The sequence below is a fragment of the Doryrhamphus excisus genome, linkage group LG19 (assembly GCF_037039965.1).
Source record: "Doryrhamphus excisus strain RoL-2023G ecotype Guam linkage group LG19, RoL_Dexc_Guam_v1.1, whole genome shotgun sequence".
Taxonomy (NCBI): domain Eukaryota; kingdom Metazoa; phylum Chordata; class Actinopteri; order Syngnathiformes; family Syngnathidae; genus Doryrhamphus; species Doryrhamphus excisus.
The window spans coordinates 1925279-1949133 of NC_136375.1; the positions used below are offsets into that span (position 1 = coordinate 1925279).

A 23855-nucleotide genomic window follows, 5' to 3' on the forward strand; every position below is an offset into this window, starting at 1 on the left:
ACCCGGAGAAAACCCACGCATACACGGGGAGAACACGCAAACTCCACACAGAGATAACCGAGGGTGGGATTGAACGTGGGTCTCTTAGCTGTGAGGTCTGCGCGCTAACCACTTGACTACCGTGCAGCCCAACAAAATGGAATTTAGTAGTTGGGTAGCGGGCTACAAAACCAAACATGGCATCCAAGTACCACTATTCCAAAAACATTTGCATGAATAGTTGCGGCTGTAGGCAACCACCTTTTTTTTTTTGTCCAGTTTTCTCATGCACTCAAAATCATTTTTGCCTTTAGTCAATTAACAGGTCGTCGTATTCACATTTGATTCAATAACAAAATTTTATTTCTCCCACATTTACATCATCATCATCATCATCATCATCATCATCATCATGGAAGTGGAGCCATAAAGTCTTTGAAGGTAGAAAAAAAGCATCCGAAACGTTAGCATCTGAAACGCTAGCATCCGAAACGTTAGCATCCCAAACGCTAGCATCCCAAACGCTAGCATCCCATCCTGACGACTCGATGCTGGTTTTAGGCACCTTGCTCTCACATAACTGCAGTGGCTTCAAAGTGCTACAGACAAGCTCCCGTAACGGGGGAGGGGGACCCGGGGGGTCCGGGGGGGTCACTTGTGAAACTTTTTCCCGGGATCGTCGGCGTGATCCAGGAGGAGTTGGCACGGCGTGAAGTGATTGCCGTAGACGGCCTCGTATCGCCGCATCTTCTCCACCAGCTTGTCGGCTCCCAGGGTGTCCACGAAGCGGAACGGCCCTGCAACGCAAAAAGACGGGTTAGAACCACATTGGGACAATTTGTGCGGGAATGCCAGGAAAAACATAAACCCCTTCATGGCCGAGGATACTTCAATATTGTTACAACAGGGGGAATGGGAATCGAACCTTGAGGTTGGAGAAATGACAGCATGCCACTCATAGTTGATGTTGAAGAATGGCTTGGAATAAAAATAAGCAACACGTTCAAACGTAATACGATTTTTCACCACGAGAGGGCGACAAATGACTTTTTTATGTTTAGTTTTTTAAAATCCTGATAGTTAGCCAACCATCAGAACGAGCTAGGAATTTTCAATTGGTTACTAAATGAGGAAGAGGATGACCAAAAATGGGAATACATGACAACAACGCAAAGCCTCCCTGCTGCGGTGTTCCGGGCATGCCCAGCCGGGAAAAGGCCCCTGGTGCAGACCTAGGACACGCTGGAGGGATTATGTCTCTCATCTGGCCTGGGAACGCCTTGGTGTCCTCCCGGTGGAGCTGGAAGAGGTGGCCGGGGACCGGGAAGACTGGGCTTCCCTACTGAGACTGCTGCCCCCGCGACCCGGATAAGTGGAAATTTGGCATGACAGGTCATGTGACCACTTAGGAATTAAAAAAAAGGCAGAAACTTGGCATGACAAGTCATGTGACCACTTTAGAATTTTTTAAAAAAAGAAAAAGCGGAAACTTGGCATGACAGGTCATGTGACCACTTGGGAATTAAAAAAACAACAAAAAAAGGCGGAAACTGGGCATCACAGGTCATGTGACCACAAGGGAATTAAAAATAAATAAAAAGACGGAAACTTGGCATGACAAGTCATGTGACCACTTGGGATTTTTTTTTTTTTTTTTTTTAAAGGCGGAAACTTGGCGTGACAAGTCATGTGACCACTTGGGAATAATAAAAAAAAATAATAAAATGCCAAAAACTTGGCATGACAAGTCATGTGACCACTTGGAATAATAATAAAAAAAAAAAATGCCAAAAATTTGGCATGACAAGTCATGTGACCACTTTGGAATTTAAAAAAGGCGGAAACTTGGCATGACAGATCATGTGACCACTTGGGAATTTTTTTTTTTTTTTTTTTAAAAAGCCAAAAACTTGGCGTGACAAGTCATGTGACCACTTGGGAATAAAAAAAGGCGGAAACTTGGCATGACAAGTCATGTGACCATTTGGGAATAAAAAAAAAAGGCGGAAACTTGGCGTGACAAGTCATGTGACCACTTGGAATAATAATAAAAAAAAAAATGCCAAAAATTTGGCATGACAAGTCATGTGACCACTTTGGAATTTAAAAAAGGCGGAAACTTGGCATGACAGATCATGTGACCACTTGGGAATTTTTTTTTTTTTTAAAAAAGCCAAAAACTTGGCGTGACAAGTCATGTGACCACTTGGGAATAATAAAAAAAGAAAAAGCGGAAATTTGGCATGACAAGTCATGTGACCACTTGGGAATTTTTTTTAAAAAAGGCAGAAACTTGGCGTGACAAGTCATGTGACCACTTGGGAATAATAAAAAAAGGCGGAAACTTGGCGTGACAAGTCATGTGACCACTTGGGAATTAAAAAAAAAAAAAGGCGGAAACTTGGAGGGATTATGTCTCACAGCTGGCCTGGGAACGCCTTGGTGTCCTCCCGGTGGAGCTGGAGGAGATGGCCGGGGACCGGGAAGTCTGGGCTTCCCTACTGAGACTGCTGCGCCTGCGAAATTCCAGATTCCAGGAAAATACAGCAATGGGAAATGGAGGACAAAAGATGAGATCGAATATTTACAGGAGGGGGCGGGGGTCAGCAACTGAGGCATGCCGCCCATAGCTGTCTGTGGAAAAACAGGGCCAAAAATGTACAGAATGTTTAATGTAATACTATTTTCCACCAGAGAGGGCGACAAACGACTAATATGGAACTTGGGAAAAATTGACCAGAGCCGGGGAAAATGTGAGGGTTTCCGGGATCCGTCCCTCCGTCCATACCCAGACTTTCCTCTCCATGGCCACCTGGTCCAGCTCCTCCCAGCGGATCCCAAAGTGTTCCCAGGCCAGTTGAGACACAGTCTCTCCAAAGTGTTCCTGGGTCTTCCCAAAGGCCTCCTGCCCTGAACACCTCAGCTGGGAGATGTCCGGGACGCATCCTGAGCCACCTCATCCGGCTCCTCGATGCGGAGGAGCAGCAGTCCTACCCCGACTTTCTCCCAACTGAGCTTTCAGGCCACGCTGATCCCCAGGAATGACGTTTACTGGAGTGAAAAGTCGACTGACCTCCAAGGCAGGGTGGGAAGCCCAAGCCAAAAACTGCTCCGATGTCTCCTTCCAAAGGATTGTTCAGGATTCCCTCCTGTAAACACAGCACAGCCTCGTTGACGAAGCGGGAGATGAGCCGGTATTGGATGTCGGAGTCAGAGGAGCTGCAGGGAAAAAAAAGTGGAAACTTGGCGTTACAAGTCATGTGACCACTTGGGAATAAAAAAAAAGTCGGAAACTTGGCATGACAAGTCATGTGACCACTTGGGAATAAAAAAAAAAAAGCCGTAAACTTGGAGTGACAAATCATGTGACCACTTGAGAATTAAAAAAAGGCGGAAACTTGGCATGACAGGTCATGTGACCACCTGGGAATAATTTTTTTTTAAGGCGGAAACTTGGCATGACAAGTCATGTGACCACCTGGGAAATTTTTTTTTTTTTTTTTTTTTTTTTAAAGGCAGAAACTTGGCATGACAAGTCATGTGACCACTTGGGAATATAAAAAAAAAGCGGAAACTTGGCGTGACAAGTCATGTGACCACTTGGAATTTTTTTTTTTTTTAAGCGGAAACTTGGCATGACAGGTCAAGTGACCACTTGAGAATTAAAAAAAAGGCGGAAACTTGGCGTGACAAGTCATGTGACCACTTGGGAATTAAAAAAAAAAAAGGTGGAAACTTGGAGTGACAAGTCATGTGACCACTTGGGAATTAAAAAAAAAAAAAGGCGGAAACTTGGAGTGACAAGTCATGTGACCACTTGGAAATTTTTTTTTAAAGCGGAAACTTGGCATGACAGGTCATGTGACCACTTGAGAATTAAAAAAAAGGCGGAAACTTGGCGTGACAAGTCATGTGACCACTTGGGAATATAAAAAAAAGCAGAAACTTGGCGTGACAAGTCATGTGACCACTTGGGAAAAATTTTTTTTAAGCGGAAACTTGGCATGACAGGTCATGTGACCACTTGAGAATTAAAAAAAGGCGGAAACTTGGCGTGACAAGTCATGTGACTACTTGGGAATTAAAAAAAAAAGGCGGAAACTTGGCATGACAAGTCATGTGACCACTTGGGAATTTTTTTTTTTAAAGCGGAAACTTGGCATGACAGGTCATGTGACCACTTGGGAATAAAAACAAGGCGGAAACTTGGCATGACAAGTCATGTGACCACCTGGGAATTTTTTTTTTTTTAAAGCAGAAACTTGGCATGACAAGTCATGTGACCACTCGAGAATTAAAAAAAAGGCGGAAACTTGGCGTGACAAGTCATGTGACCACTTGGGAATATTTTTTTCTTTTAAGTCAGAAACTTGGCATGACAGGTCACGTGACCACTTGGGAATTTAAAAAAAAAGGCGGAAACTTGGCATGACAAGTCATGTGACCACTTGGGAATAAAAAAAAAAGTCAGGCAACTCACACGGCAGGATTAGGCGCCATTTTGTATTTGGCCAAGATTTCCTCCACATCCGGGTTGACGTCTCGGACTTTGAGGCCCGGCTGGTAGACGTAGCAGCCCTTTCCCGACTTCCGACCTTTAAAAAAAAGAAAGATGTCAACGTTTGGTTTCAGGAGCCAACGATTCCCATTCCGCTCTCGCTTGCCTTTGAATCCTCTCTCCACCAGCGTCTTCAGGACATCCACGTTCCCGCCGCCAAAACGGGAGCCGAAGGCCTTGCCCAGATCCTCGGCGACGTGGGCGGCGACGTCGATACCGACCTCGTCGATCAGCGTCGCGGCGCCCACGGGGAAGCCGAAGCTGGTGGTGAGAGCGTCCAGCTTCTTGGGGTCCGCCCCTTCCTGTCAGTCAAATAGAATCAAACAGTGACAAAAGTACATGACAACACGGCGTCAAAGCGTTACGTGCAAGACAAAGCAACAGGTGGCGCTACAACCCACAACCCTTGGTCCGTGTCGGCCAATCAGAAGTAGTCATTCCAGGAAAAACAGCAGTAGGAAATGGAGGGAAAGATACTGGATATTTATGCTTTTTAAAAATACTATTTACTTCTTTTTAAATGGTAACTTAAATGGAAAGTCATTTTATGGCGCCATCTGCTGGGGGAAAAAGAAATGACAGCTACAAATCCAGGAAGATGCGGCACATTGTCACTGCTTTTAAAGTAGAAAACTGGAAGAAAAAAATTTTTAAGTAGAAAACTGGAAGAATTTTTTTTTTATAAAACTGGAAAAAAAAGAAAAGTATAAATCTAGAAAAAAGTATAAAACTGGAATTTAAAAAAAAAGTATAAAACTGGAATATTTTTTTTTATAAAACTGGAAAAAAAGAAAAGTATAAATCTAGAAAAAAGTATAAAACTGGAATAAAAAAAAAAGTACAAAACTGGAATAAAAAAAATTATAAAACTGGACTGGATTTTTTTTAAGTATAAAACTGGGAAAAAATATAAAACTGGAGGGGAAAAAAAAGTATAAAACTGGAAGAAAAAAATATGTAAAACTGGAAAAAAAGAAAAGTACAAATGTGGAAAAAAGTATAAAACTGTAAGAAAAAAAAAGTATAAAACTGGGGAAAAATTTTTTTAAAGTATAAAACTGGAGGGGGGGAAAGTATAAAACTGGAAGAAAAAAATATATAAAACTGGAAAAAAAAAAGAAAAGTACAAATCTGGAAAAAAGTATAAAACTGGAAGAAAAAAAAAGTATAAAACTGGAATTTTTTTAAGATAAAAATGGAGGGAAAAAAGTATAAAACTGGAAGAAAAAAATTATAAAACTGGGAAAAAATATAAAACTGGAGGGGAAAAATAAGTAAAACTGGAAGAAAAAAAAATATATAAAACTGGAAGAAAAAAATATATAAAACTGGAAAAAAATATAAAACTGGAGGGGAAAAAAAGTGTAAAACTGGAAGAAAAAAAACTACAAATCTGGAAAAAAGTATAAAACTGGAAGAAAAAAGTATCAAACGGGAAGAAAAAAAAAGTATCAAACGGGAAGAAAAAAAAAGTATCAAACGGGAAGAAAAAAAAAGTATCAAACTGGGAGAAAAAAAATATATAAAACTGGGAAAAAAGTATAAAACTGGCAGAAAAAAAAGTATCAAACTGGAAAAAAATAAAGTATAAAACTGGAGGAAAAAAAGTGAAACTGAATGAATAATGCCTTCCATAGCTGTAAAGGCATGTTGTAGGGTTCAGAGTATACAAATATTCATGTTTTTCTATCTGTGCCCATGATGAGAGGAGCGCTACTGAACGAATAGACAAATAAAGAGTTGCTGCCTCAGCCTCCAATGATCATAGCAGTTCAGAGTGTTCAGTCCAAATAGTACACACCTGAAATACTCTCCCAAATAGTACACACCTGAAATACTCTCCCAAATAGTACACACCTGAAATACTCTGACAGCTTCAGCCAACATGGGAGCCAAACATCGAGTGGTGTAGAACCCGGGTCCATCCTGTACACATAAGACACTTGACGGCGGTGCACTTGAGCGTGGAAGGAGTCGTGTGCGTTCGGATGAAGGACTCACCCCGACCACGATGATGACTTTGCCCTGCTTGAGGCCGACGGCCACCGCCGACGCCGTGGTTTCCTTGGAGGTCTGGTCGGTGGTGATGATCTCCAGGAGCTGCATCTTGTCCACCGGAGAGAAGTAGTGCATGCCGATGACCTGGAGGAGGAGGAGGAGGAGCAGGAGGACCGGTTGGGAGTCTTATCTCTACTTGGAGGAGGAGTGGAGTGTTGAAACCTTGTCCGGCCTCTTGCTGGCGGCGGCGATGTCCTTGATGGGAAGAGCTGAGGTGTTGCTGGCGAATATGCAGTGAGGAGGAACCACCTGTGATGGAAGACCGAATTGGAACCAGGCTCTTAGGCGTGCACAGTGTTCTCCAAAAGGAGTGTACTTACAGCCTCCACCTCCCTCAGGACCGCGTGTTTGATGCTCATGTCCTCAAAGACGGCCTCAATCACCATGTCGGCCTTTTGGAAGCCGCTGTAGTCCAGCTTGCCGCTCAGGTTGGACAGAATGGAGTCCCTCTCAAAGGTTGTGATGCTCTTCTTCTTGGCCTTGTCGTTGAGCCTGGAAATGGAACCCATCACCCTTTGACTCCATCATCAACAAGAACAAGACCAAGTCCAACTGTCCAGACCCACCCTTTGTAGACCTGCTGCTCCCCGCGGGCCAGGCCGGCCTCGCTGGTGTCCTTCAGGATGGTGTGGAGACCTTTGTCCACGGTCACCTGGGCGATACCCGCTCCCATCAGACCCGCTCCCAAAATAGCAAGAGTCCTGGCGGCAAAGACGACACGTTACTAACAGGCTGCTTAGACACCACACCACACTGCCTGGCCTGGAGGACTACAAAGATGGCTACTCAAATGAGTGTCATTGGGAAGTACTCACACTCACACATTCCTACCTGGGCTCTCTCACCCCTCCCTCTCCCTCTCCCTCTCTCTCTCACCACTCCCTCTCTCTCTCTACTTCCCTCCCCCTCTCCCTCTCTCTACTTCCCTCCCTCTCTCTCTCCCTCCCTCCCTCTCTCTCTCTCCTTCCCTCCCTCTCTTCTCTCTCTCTCTCTACTCCCCCCCTCCCTCCCTCTCTCTCTCTCCCTACTTCCCTCCCTCTCTCCTTCCCTCCCTCTCTCTCTCTCTACTTCCCTCCCTCCCTCCCTCTCTACTCCCCCCCTCTCTCTCTCTCTACTTCCCTCTCTCTCTCTCTCTACTCCCCCCCCTCTCTCTCTCTACTTCCCTCTCTCTCTCTCTCTCTACTCCCCCCTCTCTCTCTTTCTTCCCTCCCCCCTCCCTCTACTTCCCCCCCCCTCTCCCTCTCTCTACTTCCCTCTCTCTCTCTCTCCCTACTTCCCTTCCTCTCTCCTTCCCTCCCTCGCTTCTCTTTCTCTCCTTCCCTCCCTCGCTTCTCTTTCTCTCTCTCTACTTCCCTCCCTCTCTACTCCCCCCCTCTCTACTTCCCTCTCTCTCTCTCTCCCTACTTCCCTTCCTCTCTCCTTCCCTCCCTCGCTTCTCTTTCTCTCTCTCTACTTCCCTCCCTCTCTACTCACCCCTCTCTCGCTTCTTCCTTCCCTCCCTCTCTCTCTACTTCCCCCCTCTCTCTCTTCTTCCCTCCCCCCCTCCCTCTCTCTCTACTTCCTTCCCTCTCTCTCCTTCCAGCCCTCCCCCTCTCTCTACTTCCCTCCCCCTCTGTACTTCCCTCCCTCTCCCCCTCTCTCTCTCCCCCCCCCCCCCTCTCTCTCTCTCTCTCTACTTCCCTCCACCCCTCTCTCTCCTTCCAGCCCTCCCTCTCTCTCCTTCCCTCCCTCTTCCTTCCCCTTATCTCTCTCTCCTTGCCTCCCTCTCTGTCTGTCTGTCTGTCTGTCTCTCTACACTTGCCTCACTCTCTCTCTCTCTCTCTCTCTACTTCCCCCTCTCCCTCTCTACTTCCCTCTCTCCCTCCCTACTTCCCTCCCTCTCTCTCTCTCTACCTCCCTCCCTTTCTCTCTACCTCCCTCCCTCCCTCTCTCTCTCTACTTCCCTCCCTCCCTCTCTCTCTCTCTCTCCCTCTACTTCCCACCCTCTCCCCCTCTCCCCCTCCCTCTCTACTTCCCTCTCTCCCGCTCTCTCTCTCTACTTCCCTCTCTACTTCCGTCCCTCTCTCTCTCTCTCTCCTTCCCTCTCTCTCCTTCCCTCCCTCTTCCTTCCCCTTGCCTCCCTCTCTCTCTCTGTCTCTCTACACTTGCCTCACACTCTCTCTCTCTCTACTTCCCCCTCTCCCTCCCTTCCCTCCCTCTCTACTTCCCTCTCTCTGTCCCTCCCTCCCCCCTTCTCCCGCTCTCTCTCTCCCCTCCTTCCCTCTCCCCCCCCTCTCTCTCCCCACTCTTCTTCCCTCTCTCTCTCTCCCCCCTGTCCCCCTCCTTCCCCTTATCCCTCCCCTCTAAAGATGAAATAACAGCCCTATACTGTATTACCCAATACAGTGGACCAAATAAGGCATAATACAGGACTTGCTGCAGTGGCCGTTGTCTCGTCAGTGCAACATAATGTAACACTAGTGACACCCAGTGGCCAAGATAGAACACTACACATTTCTATTTGGTTCTGAATTTGTATTGGAGTTCATTCTTGTCATGTTTATGCTTGAAAATGCTTCATTTAGGCCAAAAATATGTAACATTTTCCAAAATGTGCATTTGTTTGACTAACAGGCCATAGTCTACCACTTAACAGTGACCATTTGTAGGTTTAAAAAAATAAAAAAATAAAAACAAGTGAAGCGCCAACGGGTTACTTACAAGAGGGGTGACTCCATGAACGTTAATTCTTTTGGTTATCAATAAGAAGGAGCCGCTAATCGTTGGTGCCGCTAATTGATGGCCTAGTTCGAGTACACACTTAGCATGACGTCCAGGTACTTACTTGACTTCCTTCTGAGGGGCTCCAAAGCGGTTCTTCTTGCACGTGACCTGGCCGTGATAGAGGCCGATCAGAGCTGCAGACTCTGTGGTTTTTGCCAGGTGTCCAAAGTTCTGGAGGACAGATACGGTAATGGTTATGGTTTTATTTCAATTTGAACATGCATCAGATTCCAATTGAGTGCATCCCATAATCAGTTCCCAGTTCCACATGTCCAAAAGGAGTAGGAAGAAGCAAAGCTTATTAAATCCTACCCCTCCATCTGGTACTTTCACAACCAATAACTGTTACATTTGTTCACTTCCTGCTTTCCTAATACAGTTTTTTTTATTATGAATTTTTAAAAAATATTTAAAAAATATTATAATTTTTTATTATTAATTCTTTTAAAATAATTTGTTTTAAAAATTAAGGAAAAAAATTTAATTACAAAAAAAGTTTTAATTACAATTTTTTTTTCTCATTTTTTGTCAAGTATGAGGTGATATGACTATAGTAAAGAATTTACTAATTTACTTAAAAAATATATACATTTTTTAATTGAAAAAAATATTTAAAAAAATATATTTTTTTAAATAAAAAAATTCCCAGTTCCACATGTCCAAAAGGAGTAGGAAGAAGCAAAGCTTATTAAATCCTACCCCTCCATCTGGTACTTTTACAACCAGTAACTGTTACATTTGTTCACTTCCTGCTTTCCTAATACAGTTTTTTTATTATGAATTTTTAAAAAATATTTAAAAAATATAATTTTTTATTATTAATTCTTTTAAAATAATTTGTTTTAAAAATTAAGGAAAAAAAATTTAATTACAAAAAAGTTTTAATTACAATTTTTTTTTCTCATTTTTTGTCAAGTATGAGGTGATATGACTATAGTAAAGAATTTACTAATTTACTTAAAAAATATATACATTTTTTTAATTGAAAAAAATATATTTTTTTAAATAAAAAAATTCCCAGTTCCACATGTCCAAAAGGAGTAGGAAGAAGCAAAGCTTATTAAATCCTACCCCTCCATCTGGTACTTTTACAACCAGTAACTGTTACATTTGTTCACTTCCTTTTTTCCTAATATAGTTTTTTTATTATTAATAAAAAATATTTTAAAAATTATTATAATTTTTTATTATTAATTCTTTTAAAATATTTTTTTAATTAAAAAAGGAAAAAAAAAATTTTTAATTACAAAAAAGTTTTAATTAAAAAAATCTCTTTTTGTCATGTACCGAAGTATGAGGTGATATGACTATAGTAAAGAATTTACTAATTTAATTTAAAAAAAATAATTAATTAATTTTTTTTTTAATAAAAAAAAAGTTTAATTAAAAAAAATCTCTTTTTTTGTCATGTACCGAAGTATGAGGTGACATGACTATAGTAAAGAATTTACTAATTTAATTTAAAAAAATTAATTACATTTTTTTTTATTTAAAAAAATGTTTAATTAAAAAAAAAATCAATTTTTTTGTCATGTACCGAAGTATGAGGTGATATTTTTTTTACCTGAGACTCAGCCAAGTACCCGGCGGTGGGGCCTTGCTCCACTCCGGTCTTCACACACTGGAAGCAACACAGCAGGACGTTTAAAATGTGACATCCAATTGGAACATCTTCAAGAAATGCGTCACTTACTTCGATGATCTTAAGAGGTGCGGGATAGAGCCCCTTGCTCTGCTTCATGACTTTACCGTGGACCGTTTTGTAAATCTGATTGCGCACCATCTCGAAGCTCATTACGTAGTCTTGGATTTCTACACAGAGAAAGTGGAGAGTGACTCAAGTACACAATAGCATAACTGGTTAGCATTAAAGCTACAGCCACACTAAAAGCAAGTCATACTTACTCTGCATGGCGCTCTTCTCCTTGCGTAGGGGAATCTTCTTGCCGACGATGCCCCTCGCACATTCAATCGCCACCTCCTCCAGGTAGTCCATGGTTCTCTCCTCCGGGCTCTTCAGACCCGGACCTGCGATCGAAGTGGCAGAAGCGGAAATATCAGACAACTTTTAAAATTCCCAAGTGAGAGATTCGACTCGTTTACCAAGAGTGTCTACTAGCTGGTCGACGAGTCCCATCTTCTTGGCTTTGTCCGCTCTGATGTTTCTTCCCGTCAGCATCATGTCAAAGGCGTTGGGCAGGCCGAGCTGGAAGCGCCGCAAGACCACACGAAATCCGTTTAAGTCAACAAATTAAAAAAAAAAAAACACATCTGATACGGAGTTAGTTTATAGTCGGGTTTACATGTAGAAAACAGATTATAAATGACATATGGAAGTGTTTATCAAACTACTGCCTTTGGCTCCATAAATAAAATTAAATAAAATTAATTAAAATAAAATTAAATAAAAATTAATTAAAATAAAATTAAATTAATTTTATTAAATTTAATTTAATCCAATCCATCTGGTACTTTTACAATCAGTAACTGTTACATTTGTTCACTTCCTGCCTTTCTAAATTAAAATTAAAATAAAATTAATTCTATTAAATGTAATTTAATCCAATCCATCTGGTACTTTTACAATCAGTAACTGTTACATTTGTTCACTTCCTGCCTTCCTAATATAATTTACGTTTTTGTTAAATTAATTTTAAATTTTTTTTTTTTATAAATGACAAATGGAAGTGTTTATCAAACTACTGCCTTTGGCCCCATAAATAAAATAAAATAAAATAAATTTTATTTTGTTTTATTTTTTACAATCAGTAACTGTTACATTTGTTCACTTCCTGCCTTCCTACTATAATTTACGTTTTTGTTAAATTAATTAAATTTTTTTAATTTAAATTTTTTTGTCCCATACTGAAGTACGACATGATATGACCATACACTGACATAATGCAGGGCTCTACATCCCGGAGCAGGAGGGGATAGAAAAGAAGAAACAGAAGGAGTGCGGGTTATTTAGCAGTCACTTTTGTTTGGCGATACAGAACAGAGCAAAGGGACTAGTTTGTTTAGTGCGATATTTCGGGGTGCCCCAATCGGGGGTTTTATGCTGCCGATTCTAATCATCCAGGGATGGAATCAGCTGATAACAACATGGATTAATTATATACATTTTTTAACGTATTTATGGTGACTATCGGACAGAGGGTGCCGTATAAAAGTGGAAAATTCAGAACAATTCCAAGGTCCCTTGTTGATGGTGGGCCCGGAGCAGGAGGGGATAGAAAAGAAGAAACAGAAGGAGTGCGGGGACAATATAAAGAACAAGAACAACCTTAATTTTAATTGAAGACCCCTGGGAAAGGATCGCTGCAGGCTGCAATAGGGCTAGCACAGGGGTGGGCAAACTACGGCCCGGGGGCCACATCCGGCCCGCCAAGTGTTTGAATACGGCCCGCCCAATCTTTCCAAAGTATTTCATTTAAACTCAACATACAACCTGGCATCATGGCCTGAGCCAACCTTTTGATGGTTTTATCAATTTGGTTTTTTGACATGGTCTGTCGTTTACAAAGTGCTCCTGAAAAAAGGGACGCAAGCACATAATAATAATTATTATTATTAGATTATTATAATTATTATTAAAATTATTATATTAATGCTAATTATTATATTAATTATATATAATATTATTGTTATATTTGCATATTTTACATAATAATAATATAATAATTATTATTTCAATTTTATTGTAATTATTATAATATTTTATTATTTTTAAAATATTTAAATATAAATATAAAATAATAAATAATAATAGATTGTATGACAATTTTACAGATACAATAATACCAGGTGGACTGTTACGTGTAAATTTTGTCATATCAAAATTTTGCCCACCCCTGGGCTAGCCTCAGGTGATCGGCGTTAAACGGCATTTATCGACATTTATGGACATGTAGCAATCATGCGATTTTTAATGGAAAACGTCTGATCGTGATAAAAAATTGGTGTATTCTAAGACTTGATTGTATTTCCATTATTTCTTCAAGAAGGCGCAACAGTACACCAAAGCGGTACGGACCATTTTGGGGAGTCTCTGTGTGCCACCCGCTCCAGGCAGAAGACCCAACAGGACTTCTGGAGTCCCCAGCACCGTCTTCTTGCTCTTTGTGGCCACTCTGTACTGGCACGCGATGGCGAACTGGAAAAGAACATCGAATGTTTAGCAGATTTAGTGAGACGACGACAAGAGACTTCACTCACCTCGAGTCCGCCTCCTAAGCAGGATCCGTTTATAGCGGCCACGACAGGCTTTGGGGACTTTTCGATCTTCTCAAACATCTTCTGGCCTTCTTGTGAGAGAGCGGTGACCTCCTCGGCGCTGTTGCAGGCCTGGATCATGCTGCGGTAAGGTGATGCATTGTTACTGTTACTGACAATTCCAGTAGGTTTAAATACCGTATTTTACAGACTATTAGTCACTCCTGACTGGCATCAAACATGTCATGAAGACCTGATCAAAATCTTAGGACCAGTCGAAAGGTGGTAAGAATGTACATTTGCACCCCGCGTGTTCCCCTCGTCTAAATCCAGTGTAAAACATTTAGGGATGGACGGCAAGGGAAGTTTCCAAAAATGGACATCAGTTCTGGTCAGTGAAGCCATCTTCACCACCTGGAACAACATTCCCACTAGCCTCCTGGAAACACTGGCATCAAACCTATTTTTCTCCTGATTAACAAGAATGGTAGTGTTTTTATTTCATTTGAACATGCTTCAGATTCCAATTGAGTGCATCCCATAATCAGTTCCCAGTTCCACATGTCCAAAAGGAGTAGGAAGAAGCAAAGCTTATTAAATCCTACCCCTCCATCTGGTACTTTTACAATCACTAACTGTTACATTTGTTCATTTCCTGCCTTTCTAAATTTAAATTAAAAATAAATAAAATTTAAAAAAAATTAAATTAATTAAATAACATTTATTTTATTAAATTAAATAAAAATAAAAATTTATTAAAATAACATTCAATTAAAATTAATTAAAATAACATTCAATTAAATTAATTTTAGCCGTCCCTCCTGCTACATCTTCTTCTTCTCTGGCATACCAGTTGCTCTATAATGTAGTAGTTAAATTTAATTTAATCCAATCCATCTGGTACTTTTACAATCAGTACCTGTTACATTTGTTCACTTCCTGCCTTTCTAAATTAAATTTAAATTAAATTTAATTTAAATTAAATTTAATTAAATAAAATGTAATCAAATTCAATTAATTTTATTAAATTGAAATTAAATTTAAATTAAATTTAATAAAATGTAATCAAATTCAATTAATTTTATTAAATGTAATTTAATCCAATCCATCTGGTACTTTTAAAAATCAGTAACTGTTACATTTGTTCACGTCCTGCCTTTCTAAATTTAAATTAAAATTAATTAAAATAAAATTTTATTAAATTTAATCCAATATATCTGGTACCTTTACAATCAGTAACTGTTACATCTGTTCACTTCCTGCCTTTCTAAATTAAATTTAAATTAAATTTAAATTAAATTTAAATTAAATTTAAATTAAATTTAAATTAAATTTAAATTAAATTTAAATTAAATTTAAATTAAATTTAAATTAAATTTAAATTAAATTTAAATTAAATTTAAATTAAATTTAAATTAAATTTAAATTAAATTTAAATTAAATTTAAATTAAATTTAAATTAAATTTAAATTAAATTTAAATTAAATTTAAATTAAATTTAAATTAAATTTAAATTAAATTTAAATTAAATTTAAATTAAAAACTTTTACAATCAGTAACTGTTACATTTGTTCACGTCCTGCCTTCCTAATATAATTTACGTTTTTCTTAAATTAATTTAAATTTTTTTTTTTTTTTTTTTTTTTTTACATTTTTTACTTTTTTTTGTCCCGTACCGAAGTACTCGGTGATATGAGCATCCAATGCCATAATGGGTACCATAGTAAGTGTCAATATAGTGATATATATAGCACATCATGACTGATGATTCCACATACTGAAATGCTATGGCTAGCATAACGTAGTCCTAGCATAGAAGTGTTTCATAAGAATGGCACAGCCACGTGTTACTCCTTTTTATAAATTTTATATCATTTTTTTTTTTTTTTTTTAAATCGTCGCAATATTTCCTGGAACTAACTCTCCCCCGTCAACTACATCACTTACTTGATATCGGCTCCCGCGATGAAGCAACCCGGCTTGGATGATATGAGGACGGCACTCTGAACGGCATTGTCGGCCCACACTTCAGTCATCACTTCCGTCAACTCTTTTTGCATTTGGATGGACAGCGTGTTGACCTGTGTGAGGAATCATTCGGCAATCGAGCGACGACGACAAACAAGTCAGCTAGCCAAAAAAAAATACCTTAGAATTGGGGTCGTTGAGTCGAACCACAGCGACGTCACCCTTGACCTCATAGTTAACGTGGGTTCGTGCTAAAAAAAATAATATTATGAAAGTGATCTACTTTGGCATCAGCTTATTTATGTAATACAAAGTCATACCTAGCATCGCAGAAGCTACCGAGAAGGTGCGAAAGGTACTTCCTGCAGGAGAAAAATAAACTGGTGTCATGAAAATACTTAATGTTAGCCGTTACAATAACCGTGACCTTACCATTGAGGTACAATGGCGTACCGTTACACCCCGAGTAGTTATACATTCACATTTGTCACCCCGGCGGCGTGCCCCCCCCAGAATAAAAACACACTTGGACCTAAATGTGTACAGGACTCAAGGTGGAACACTCCAGAATGTCACCCACTACAACCCAGGATGACTGTGACCTTTCACCCACATTTGCCACCTACCAACCACACAGTCACTACAATGGCGAATGAATGGCACAAGTTTATCGTTTGAGTAAACTTTGAACAGGTTTCATTTTGCCACCGAGAGACTCTATGTGTCATATCTTTGACTCAGTGATTTATTACATATGCTTTATATATACACAGTATGTACAAAATATTCTACGATACAGCATTTAGCTAACGCCCAGGTTGACTTGTGAGAGTCATGTTAACTAACTTGCGTTATTTATTTATGTGTGCGAATATGTAGGTCAAAAAACAATTTATCTTTGTGTAAAGGAGCAAAAATGTCATGTTTATTCATACATTAGCACAATATCATTACAATAATTAGCGTTGAGAGTAAGACAGCGAGACAGCTAACATTACAAAACACCACCGTTAGCGTCCCTACGTGTAAATAAATAACATTCCCAACAGTTAAAATGGTTATTGTGGGGTTTTTTTTTACCTGGTGCGGCAGCGTATCGCCGGAAAGGCAATTTGGAGAGAGCACCAAGGGCTCGAACACCCGCCATGTTTTCTAGGAGGAGCGGAGGTCAGCCAGCACCGAGCTACTTCCGCTTCTTCCTCGCTTTTATGGCGGCTGGCATACGTCACTTTGGCGCATTAGCGCCCCCCTTCTGTAAGTGGCTTAACTGCAGCCAGATACACACACTAGTGCGGTTGTCACCAACCTTTTTGGCTAATATATATTATTTTGTAACATTGAGTAAAACTAAAAGTGTGTATCTTTAAACAAGACCAATAACATTAGAATATAATAAGTCTCTAAATTATTTTTTTTAAAGAATTTTACACTGAAGCTAACCAATAATAAATACACTGCTTCTTATCATTAATGTGACTGCTGGTGCTGCACGGTTTTGCACTGTAGTTTGTGTTTTTCTTTCTTTTGGTCATATTCTTTGTCAAAAGGGTTAGGAATGCAGAATTAGTTAGCTGACTTAAAGGAGGGAAGTTTACTTCTACTTTCCTGTACTTTTACTTTCTAGTAATGCTAGAAACATCATGTTAAACACTAGGCCTCATCAACGCTAACATTAGCAATTTCACATTCAACCTGATTTTTTTACCTCCGGCATTCAACTTAATGGCTACATACAGAGATACCAATTTTGACTCCATATTTCACTTGCAATGTGCATGTTGCAGTTCTGGCTCCATATCCCAGCCCCATCACCGAGTTGCCAAAAGTGAAAGTGAAAAAGTAACAAAAAATTATATGTGCAAACCAGGTTGGCATTGAGAAAAAGCCTGAAAATAATAAAATAAAAGCATGTTCACTGGAAAAGCATGAACGTGAAGGAGACACCTGAAGACTGCCATTGAAAAACACATAGGGATATAAATTTTATTTTATTTTATTTTATTTTATTTTATTTTATTTTATTTTATTTTATTTTATTTTATTTTATTTTATTTTATTTTATTTTATTTTATTTTATTTTATTTTATTTTATTTTATTTTATTTTATTCAGCACCATTAAATGACATGACAGTTGGACCTGACAAGGTAATGTAGGAGCCCTGATGGAGGCGGGCCTTATGTGTCGTTACCGTCCAAACAGCCAATCAACAACGGGGATTTCACATTGAAAAACACATAGTGATATAAAAATCTCCAAATAATAATAACTGTGTTTTATTTTTCAATTGAATATATTTCAGTGTCACTTGTCACTTTTATTCTGAGTACATTTTAAATAAAAGTTGTGCTTGAGTGAATTTATTTTGTTGACTTTTACTTCAACTCGAGTAAAATTTCAGCAAAGTAACTATTTTATTTTATTTTATTTTATTTTATTTTATTTTATTTTATTTTATTTTATTTTATTTTATTTTATTTTATTTTATTTTATTTTATTTTATTTTATTTTATTTTATTTTATTTTATTTTATTTTATTTTATTTTATTTTATTTTATTTTATTTTATTTTATTTAGCACCATTAAATGACATGACAGCCCTGATGGAGGCGGGCCTTATGCGTCGTTACCATCCAAACAGCCAATCAACGACGGGGATTTCACATAGCAACGCCAATCAGCGTTGAGGGGCCGCCTGGTTGCGAAGGTAAGAGGCAAGTGTTTCCACTGACTGAAGCTGACAGCTTTACTAGTAATATTCTCCACACATACCTATCAACTTTAGCTGGCAAAGCGCAGGGCTACCATGTCAACGCCGTGTGTAACAATGTCTTTACGTTAGCGGGGCCTCGTCGGGAGCCTTTGAGCTTAACTGCAGGACGCACGCAATTCTTACGATGCCATCCCCGATGGAGGGCTCGTCCAGAGGCGAGGGGGACCGCTTCACTGTGGTGAAACATGAGCTGACAAACGGTAAGAGAGCGCTTTTCGGCTTCGTTCAAACTGTCATCCTTTCAGCGGAGTCGTGTTGCTTAAACGACAAAAAAAAACAAACAAAAAAAAAACAGGCGGGGTTAAGCGAACGTTGACATTTGGCGACTCCTTTAAGTGGCTGCCTGGCGCGCGCTCTAGCGTTACCTAACCATTTAACTACTGACGCTAGCTAATAAACAACTTAACATTAGCTTACGACTCGCTGCTAGCCCCTTTTCCCATTCAACGAGATGAAAAGAGCCGAGTTTATCTTGTCGGCACGCGCGGCTACGTACTCTTTGTAAGAAGTCGTGCTGTTTTCCCCGTGCAAACTATTAAGCTAACCTCCTGTCAAGTCAAGCGGCGAGCTAACGCTAGCGTCGCCCGGACATGCCTCATTTAACGCCGTATTTAAGCCTTTCAACGTCGCTGCTTCGATCTTTTAAAGGAGACGAACTGACCTGGGGTTACGCTGAGCAGAATAAGTAATAGTACTCTGCTTTATAAAGGTATGCTACTCGTTTGGATGTTGACAGTGCGAAAAAACACACAACTAAAGTACTTTTTGTGGTACAAACAGTGTTTTATTATTGTACAGTTACGCTAGGTCGCCATATTGTACTGAACAACCAGGGCTTGGAATGACAGTTTTCCAAAGCCATAATGCGTGACCATTTCCTTGTCTTTAAGGTTGTTGTCACAAGAAAAATAGCCAAAGAAAAAGCAAAACTCACTTGCTTTTTAGATGGGGGGTGGGGGGGCTCTCCAAAAGTCTCTTCTCTAGATTAGTCTCTTTCAAGAAGGGCCTGGTGACTAGTGATAAAGTTGCAAACAGGGGGGCGGCATGGCGGTCGAGTGGTTTATTTTATTTTATTTTATTTTATTTTATTTTATTTTATTTTATTTTATTTTATTTTATTTTATTTTATTTTATTTATTTTTTTATTTTATTTTATTTTATTTTATTTTATTATTTTATTTTTATTTTATTTTATTTTTATTTTATTATTTTTTTATTTTTATTTTTATTTTATTTTTCATTAAATTTTATTTTTTATTTTAAATTAAATTAAATGAAATTAAATTATACAATTATTTTATTTTATTTTATTTTGTCAGGCCTGCACAGCGATTGAGTGGCTAGCGCGCAGACCTCACAGCTAGGAGACCAGGGTTCAATTCCACCCTCGGCCATCTCTGTGTGGAGTTTGCATGTTCTCCCTGTGCATGCGCGGGTTTTCTCCGGTTTCCTCCCACATTCCAAAAACATGCTAGGTTAATTAGCGACTCCAAATTGTCCATAGGTATGAATGTGAGTGTGAATGGTTGTTTGTCTATATGTGCCCTGTGATTGGCTGGCCACCAGTCCAGGGTGTACCCCGCCTCTCGCCCAAAGACAGCTGGGATAGGCTCCAGCACCCCCGCGACCCTCGTGAGGAAAAGCGGTAGAAAATGAATGAATGAGTTGCAAACTGCCGTCCTTCCTGCTACATCTTCTTCTTCTCTGGCATACCAGTTGCTGTATAATGTAGTAGGGAGTAGGAAGAAGCAAAGCTTATTAAATCCTACCCCTCCATCTGGTACTTTTATAATCAGTAACTGTTACATTTGTTCACTTCCTGCCTTTCTAAATTAAAATTAAATAAAATTAAATAAAATTAAATAAAATTAAATACAATTAAATTAAAATTAATTAAAATAAAATAAATACAATTAAATAAAATTAATTTTATTACATTTAATTTAATCCAATCCATCTGGTACTTTTACAATCACTAACTGTTACATTTGTTCACTTCCTGCCTTTGTAAATTAAAATTAATTAAAATGAAATAAAATTAAGATTAATTAAAATAAAATAAAAATTTATTAAATTTAATTTAATCCAATCCATCTGGTACTTTTACAGTCAGTAACTGTTACATTTGTTCACTTCCTGCCTTTCTTAATTTAATTTAATTTAATTTAATTTAATTTAATTTAATTTAATTTAATTTAATTTAATTTAATTTAATTTAATTTTATTTTATTTTATTTTATTTTATTTAATTTTATTTAAATGTAATTTAATCCAGTAACTGTTACATTTGTTCACTTCCTGCCTTTCAAAATTAAATTAAATTAAATTAAATTAAATTAAATTAAATTAAATTAAATTAAATTAAATTAAATTAAATACAATTAAATACAATTAAATACAATTAAATAAAATAAAATAAAATAAAATAAAATAAAATTAAATTAAATTTAGAAAGGCAGGAAGTGAACAAATGTAACAGTTACTGACTGTAAAAGTACCAGATGGATTGGATTTTTTTGCATTTTTTTTGCATTTTTTTACCGAAGTATGAGGTGAAAAACGGTAGAAAATGAATGAACGAATGAGTTGCTAACAGCCGTTTCCTCCTGCTACATCTTCTTCTTCTCTGGCATACCAGTTGCTCTCTGAGCAAGTGCAAAAGCTGCGAGCGCCCAATCATATTTGTGGCGGGCCTCCGTGTCGGCCATCATTTCATTCTTAATATCCGAGTGTCATTTAAGGAAGATATTTTGAGGAACAATCGCAATTTCACTCGCCCGCTTCTTCTTCCTCTTGCGTGGCTGTCAGTCTATTAATATCCATTGAAATCAACGTTGCTTGGGCGGGGTGGAGCGGGGCATGGCGACGCCGTTATGCAAGCCAAACTTCTGACCTCAAAGTCGCCGGGGCGCGTGCATTCCAGCGGCCTAATAGCCTTGTCACGTCTAATTGGAGACGCTTTAATTGCAATAAACACACATTCACACACACATACACGCGCACATGTCTGGCCGTGCATGGAAAGATTGTGACGCCCACACGAGGAGACACCAAAGACCTCAAAGACGGACGATAATGACCTTCCTGTTTAATGTAGCGTCGTGCTCGTACGCCGTGTGAGCATGGCGGGCGTCAAGATGAAGACGCACTATTTATGAAGTATGCATGTGTTCTTTTTTTGTGTTGCACATTTGGATAGGTCAACAAACCCGAAATCGCCCGGGGTGTGTGTGTGTCTCTGTGTGTGTGTGTGTGTAATTCACCCTGACTTTCTTTGCAGGCTCGCTGCTTTATTGCTTTAAGATCACAGCTTCAATGTCCTACTTCCCTCTCAGAGTTGCCTGGTATTTGAACCGTACACAAATATTTGCAATTCTTATGCTAACAACAAGTCGATCTAAAATAGTACAAGTGGTAAAGAAACCGAATGGATAAATATAATATGTACAAAGCTAATGTAACTCTCTCTGATGGCAATGAAAGGTTACATTTTTAGGCTAAATGATGTAAAACAAGTCCTTGTGCAAACGCTACTAGAAAATACACAAGGCATTTTTTTTAGCTCTTCTTACTCCTTTTTTGGTTTGTATGTTACTAAAAAGCTTATTCAGCAATGTTTTGCAGGGTTTATTTCACCAATTTGTATGTCATGTAATTAAATTTCTTGAAATGCATAGTAATTGATGAATTTTGTGGCTGCACACAAGCCCCACAGCTAGGAGACCCGAGTTCAATCCCACCCTCGGCCATCTCTGTGTGGAGTTTGCATGTGTGGATTAGATTAAATTAAATTAAATTAAATTAAATTAAATTAAATTAAATTAAATTAAATTAAATTAAATTAAATTAAATTAAATTAAATTAAATTAAATTAAATTAAATTAAATTAAATTAAATTAAATTTTGTTTTGTTTTTACAAAACACAATTAAATTAAATTAAATTAAATTAAATTAAATTAAATTAAATTAAATTAAATTAAATTAAATTAAATTAAATTAAATTAAGAAAGGCAGGAAGTGAACAAATGTAACAGTTACTGACTGTAAAAGTACCAGATGGATTGGATTAAATTAAATTTTGTTTTGTTTTTACAAAACACAATTAAATTAAATTAAATTAAATTAAATTAAATTAAATTAAATTAAGAAAGGCAGGAAGTGAACAAATGTAACAGTTACTGACTGTAAAAGTACCAGATGGATTGGATTAAATTAAATTTAATAAAATTTTATTTTATTTTAATTAATCTTATTTCATTTTAATTAATTTTAATTTAATTTAATTTAATTTAATTTAATTTAATTTAATTTAATTTAATTTAATTTAATTTAATTTAATTTAATTTAATTTAATTTAATTTAATTTAATTTAATTTAATTTAATTTTGTCAGGGCTGCACGGCGGTCGAGTGGTTAGCACACAGACCTCACAGCTAGGAGACCCACCCTCGGCCATCTCTGTGTGGAGTTTGCATGTTCTCCCCGTGCATGCGTGGGTTTTCTCCGGGTATTCCGGTTTCCTCCCACATTCCAAAAAACATGCTAGGTTAATTAGCGACTCCAAATTGTCCATAGGTATGAATGTGAGTGTGAATGGTTGTTTGTCTATATGTGCCCTGTGATTGGCTGGCCACCAGTCCAGGGTGTACCCCGCCTCTCGCCTGAAGACAGCTGGGATAGGCTCCAGCACCCCCACGACCCTCGTGAGGATAATTTAATTTAATTTAATTTAATTTAATTTTTATGTCATGTCAGGGCTGCACGGCGGTCGAGTGGTTAGCACACAGACCTCACAGCTAGGAGACCAGGGTTCAATTCCACAATTTCAATTGTGTGGAGTTTGCAAGTTCTCCCCGTGCATGGGTTGTGTTAATGTCGTGTTTTGTTTGTGTTCTGCCTGCAGCCAATCTGACGGGCCATGTGGAGAGGGTGGGAATTGAAAACTTTGAGCTCTTAAAGGTGCTGGGCACAGGAGGTGAGTTTACATTCATTAAAGGGATGTCGCTTATTCATTTGGAAATGACCTTGTCCTCCGCCGTCCCTCCCTCCCTCCCTCCCTCCCTCCCGCCAGCCTACGGCAAAGTGTTCCTGGTCAGGAAGGTGAGCGGCCACGATGCGGGCAAGCTGTACGCCATGAAGGTCCTCAAGAAGGCCACCATCGTGCAGAAGGCCAAGACGGCCGAGCACACGTGGTCGGAGCGGCAGGTCCTGGAGCACATCCGTCAGTCTCCGTTCCTGGTCACGCTCCATTACGCTTTCCAGACCGACACCAAGCTGCACCTCATCCTCGGTAAGCTGAGTTTTTGTGTGTGATTAACCCTTAGATGCACGAGTGACAAAAAAAATGACCCATATTAAAATCAATGCCTTTTTTTGCCAATTTTATGCCTAAAAAAACATGTTTTTGAGGAATACCTGGAAGATATTTCAAGAAAACAACCTGACCGGGTCATTTTTGACCCACTTATGGAAGGTTGGGGTAGTAACACAAAAACTAAAATTTCTTAAAATGTATAAAAGATAAGTTAAAAATGTGAATGG

General features: G+C 38.7%; 2 protein-coding genes across 3 annotated transcripts in view; one reads left to right on the top strand and one right to left on the bottom strand.

The window, feature by feature from the left end:
- Nucleotides 1-348: 348 nt before the first annotated feature.
- Nucleotides 349-16777, bottom strand: hadhab (hydroxyacyl-CoA dehydrogenase trifunctional multienzyme complex subunit alpha b). The gene is made up of 20 exons (XM_058056477.2): nt 16622-16777; nt 15862-15903; nt 15722-15792; nt 15521-15654; nt 13577-13715; nt 13395-13514; nt 11462-11564; nt 11264-11386; nt 11052-11170; nt 10923-10979; nt 9420-9529; nt 7162-7296; nt 6916-7087; nt 6758-6844; nt 6539-6679; nt 6395-6463; nt 4644-4839; nt 4460-4574; nt 3053-3198; nt 349-776 (listed from the first exon to the last, which is right to left on the bottom strand). The coding sequence occupies exons 1-20, from the start codon at nt 16686-16688 to the stop codon at nt 631-633; spliced, it is 2292 nt and encodes a 763-aa protein (XP_057912460.2). The 5' UTR covers nt 16689-16777; the 3' UTR covers nt 349-630.
- A 1451-nt stretch (nt 16778-18228) lies between these two features.
- The window catches only part of rps6ka5 (ribosomal protein S6 kinase, polypeptide 5), a 28650-nt gene continuing 23023 nt past the window's right edge, over nt 18229-23855 (top strand). Inside the window, exons 1-4 of one of the 2 annotated variants that reach the window (XM_058056493.2) lie at nt 18229-18247; nt 18383-18513; nt 23218-23289; nt 23386-23604. In XM_058056493.2, coding sequence (XP_057912476.2) covers nt 18438-18513; nt 23218-23289; nt 23386-23604 — 367 coding nt within the window. In that variant the 5' untranslated portion in view covers nt 18229-18247; nt 18383-18437. Of the gene's footprint in view, nt 18248-18273; nt 18293-18382; nt 18514-23217; nt 23290-23385; nt 23605-23855 lie in introns of those variants that run through there. The other variant, XM_058056494.2, reaches the window with a different exon arrangement.

Bases quoted from the DNA above. Each gene is read 5' to 3' on its own strand.
- hadhab (XM_058056477.2), bottom strand. From the start codon at position 16,688: ATGGCGGGTGTTCGAGCCCTTGGTGCTCTCTCCAAATTGCCTTTCCGG. The intron at 7,297-9,419 runs GTAAGTACCTGG...CTTTGCCGCCAG, and splicing joins GCCCCTCAGAAGGAAGTCAA to GACTCTTGCTATTTTGGGAG. The intron at 777-3,052 runs GTCAGTCGACTT...TTTGCGTTGCAG, and splicing joins CTTCCCACCCTGCCTTGGAG to GGCCGTTCCGCTTCGTGGAC.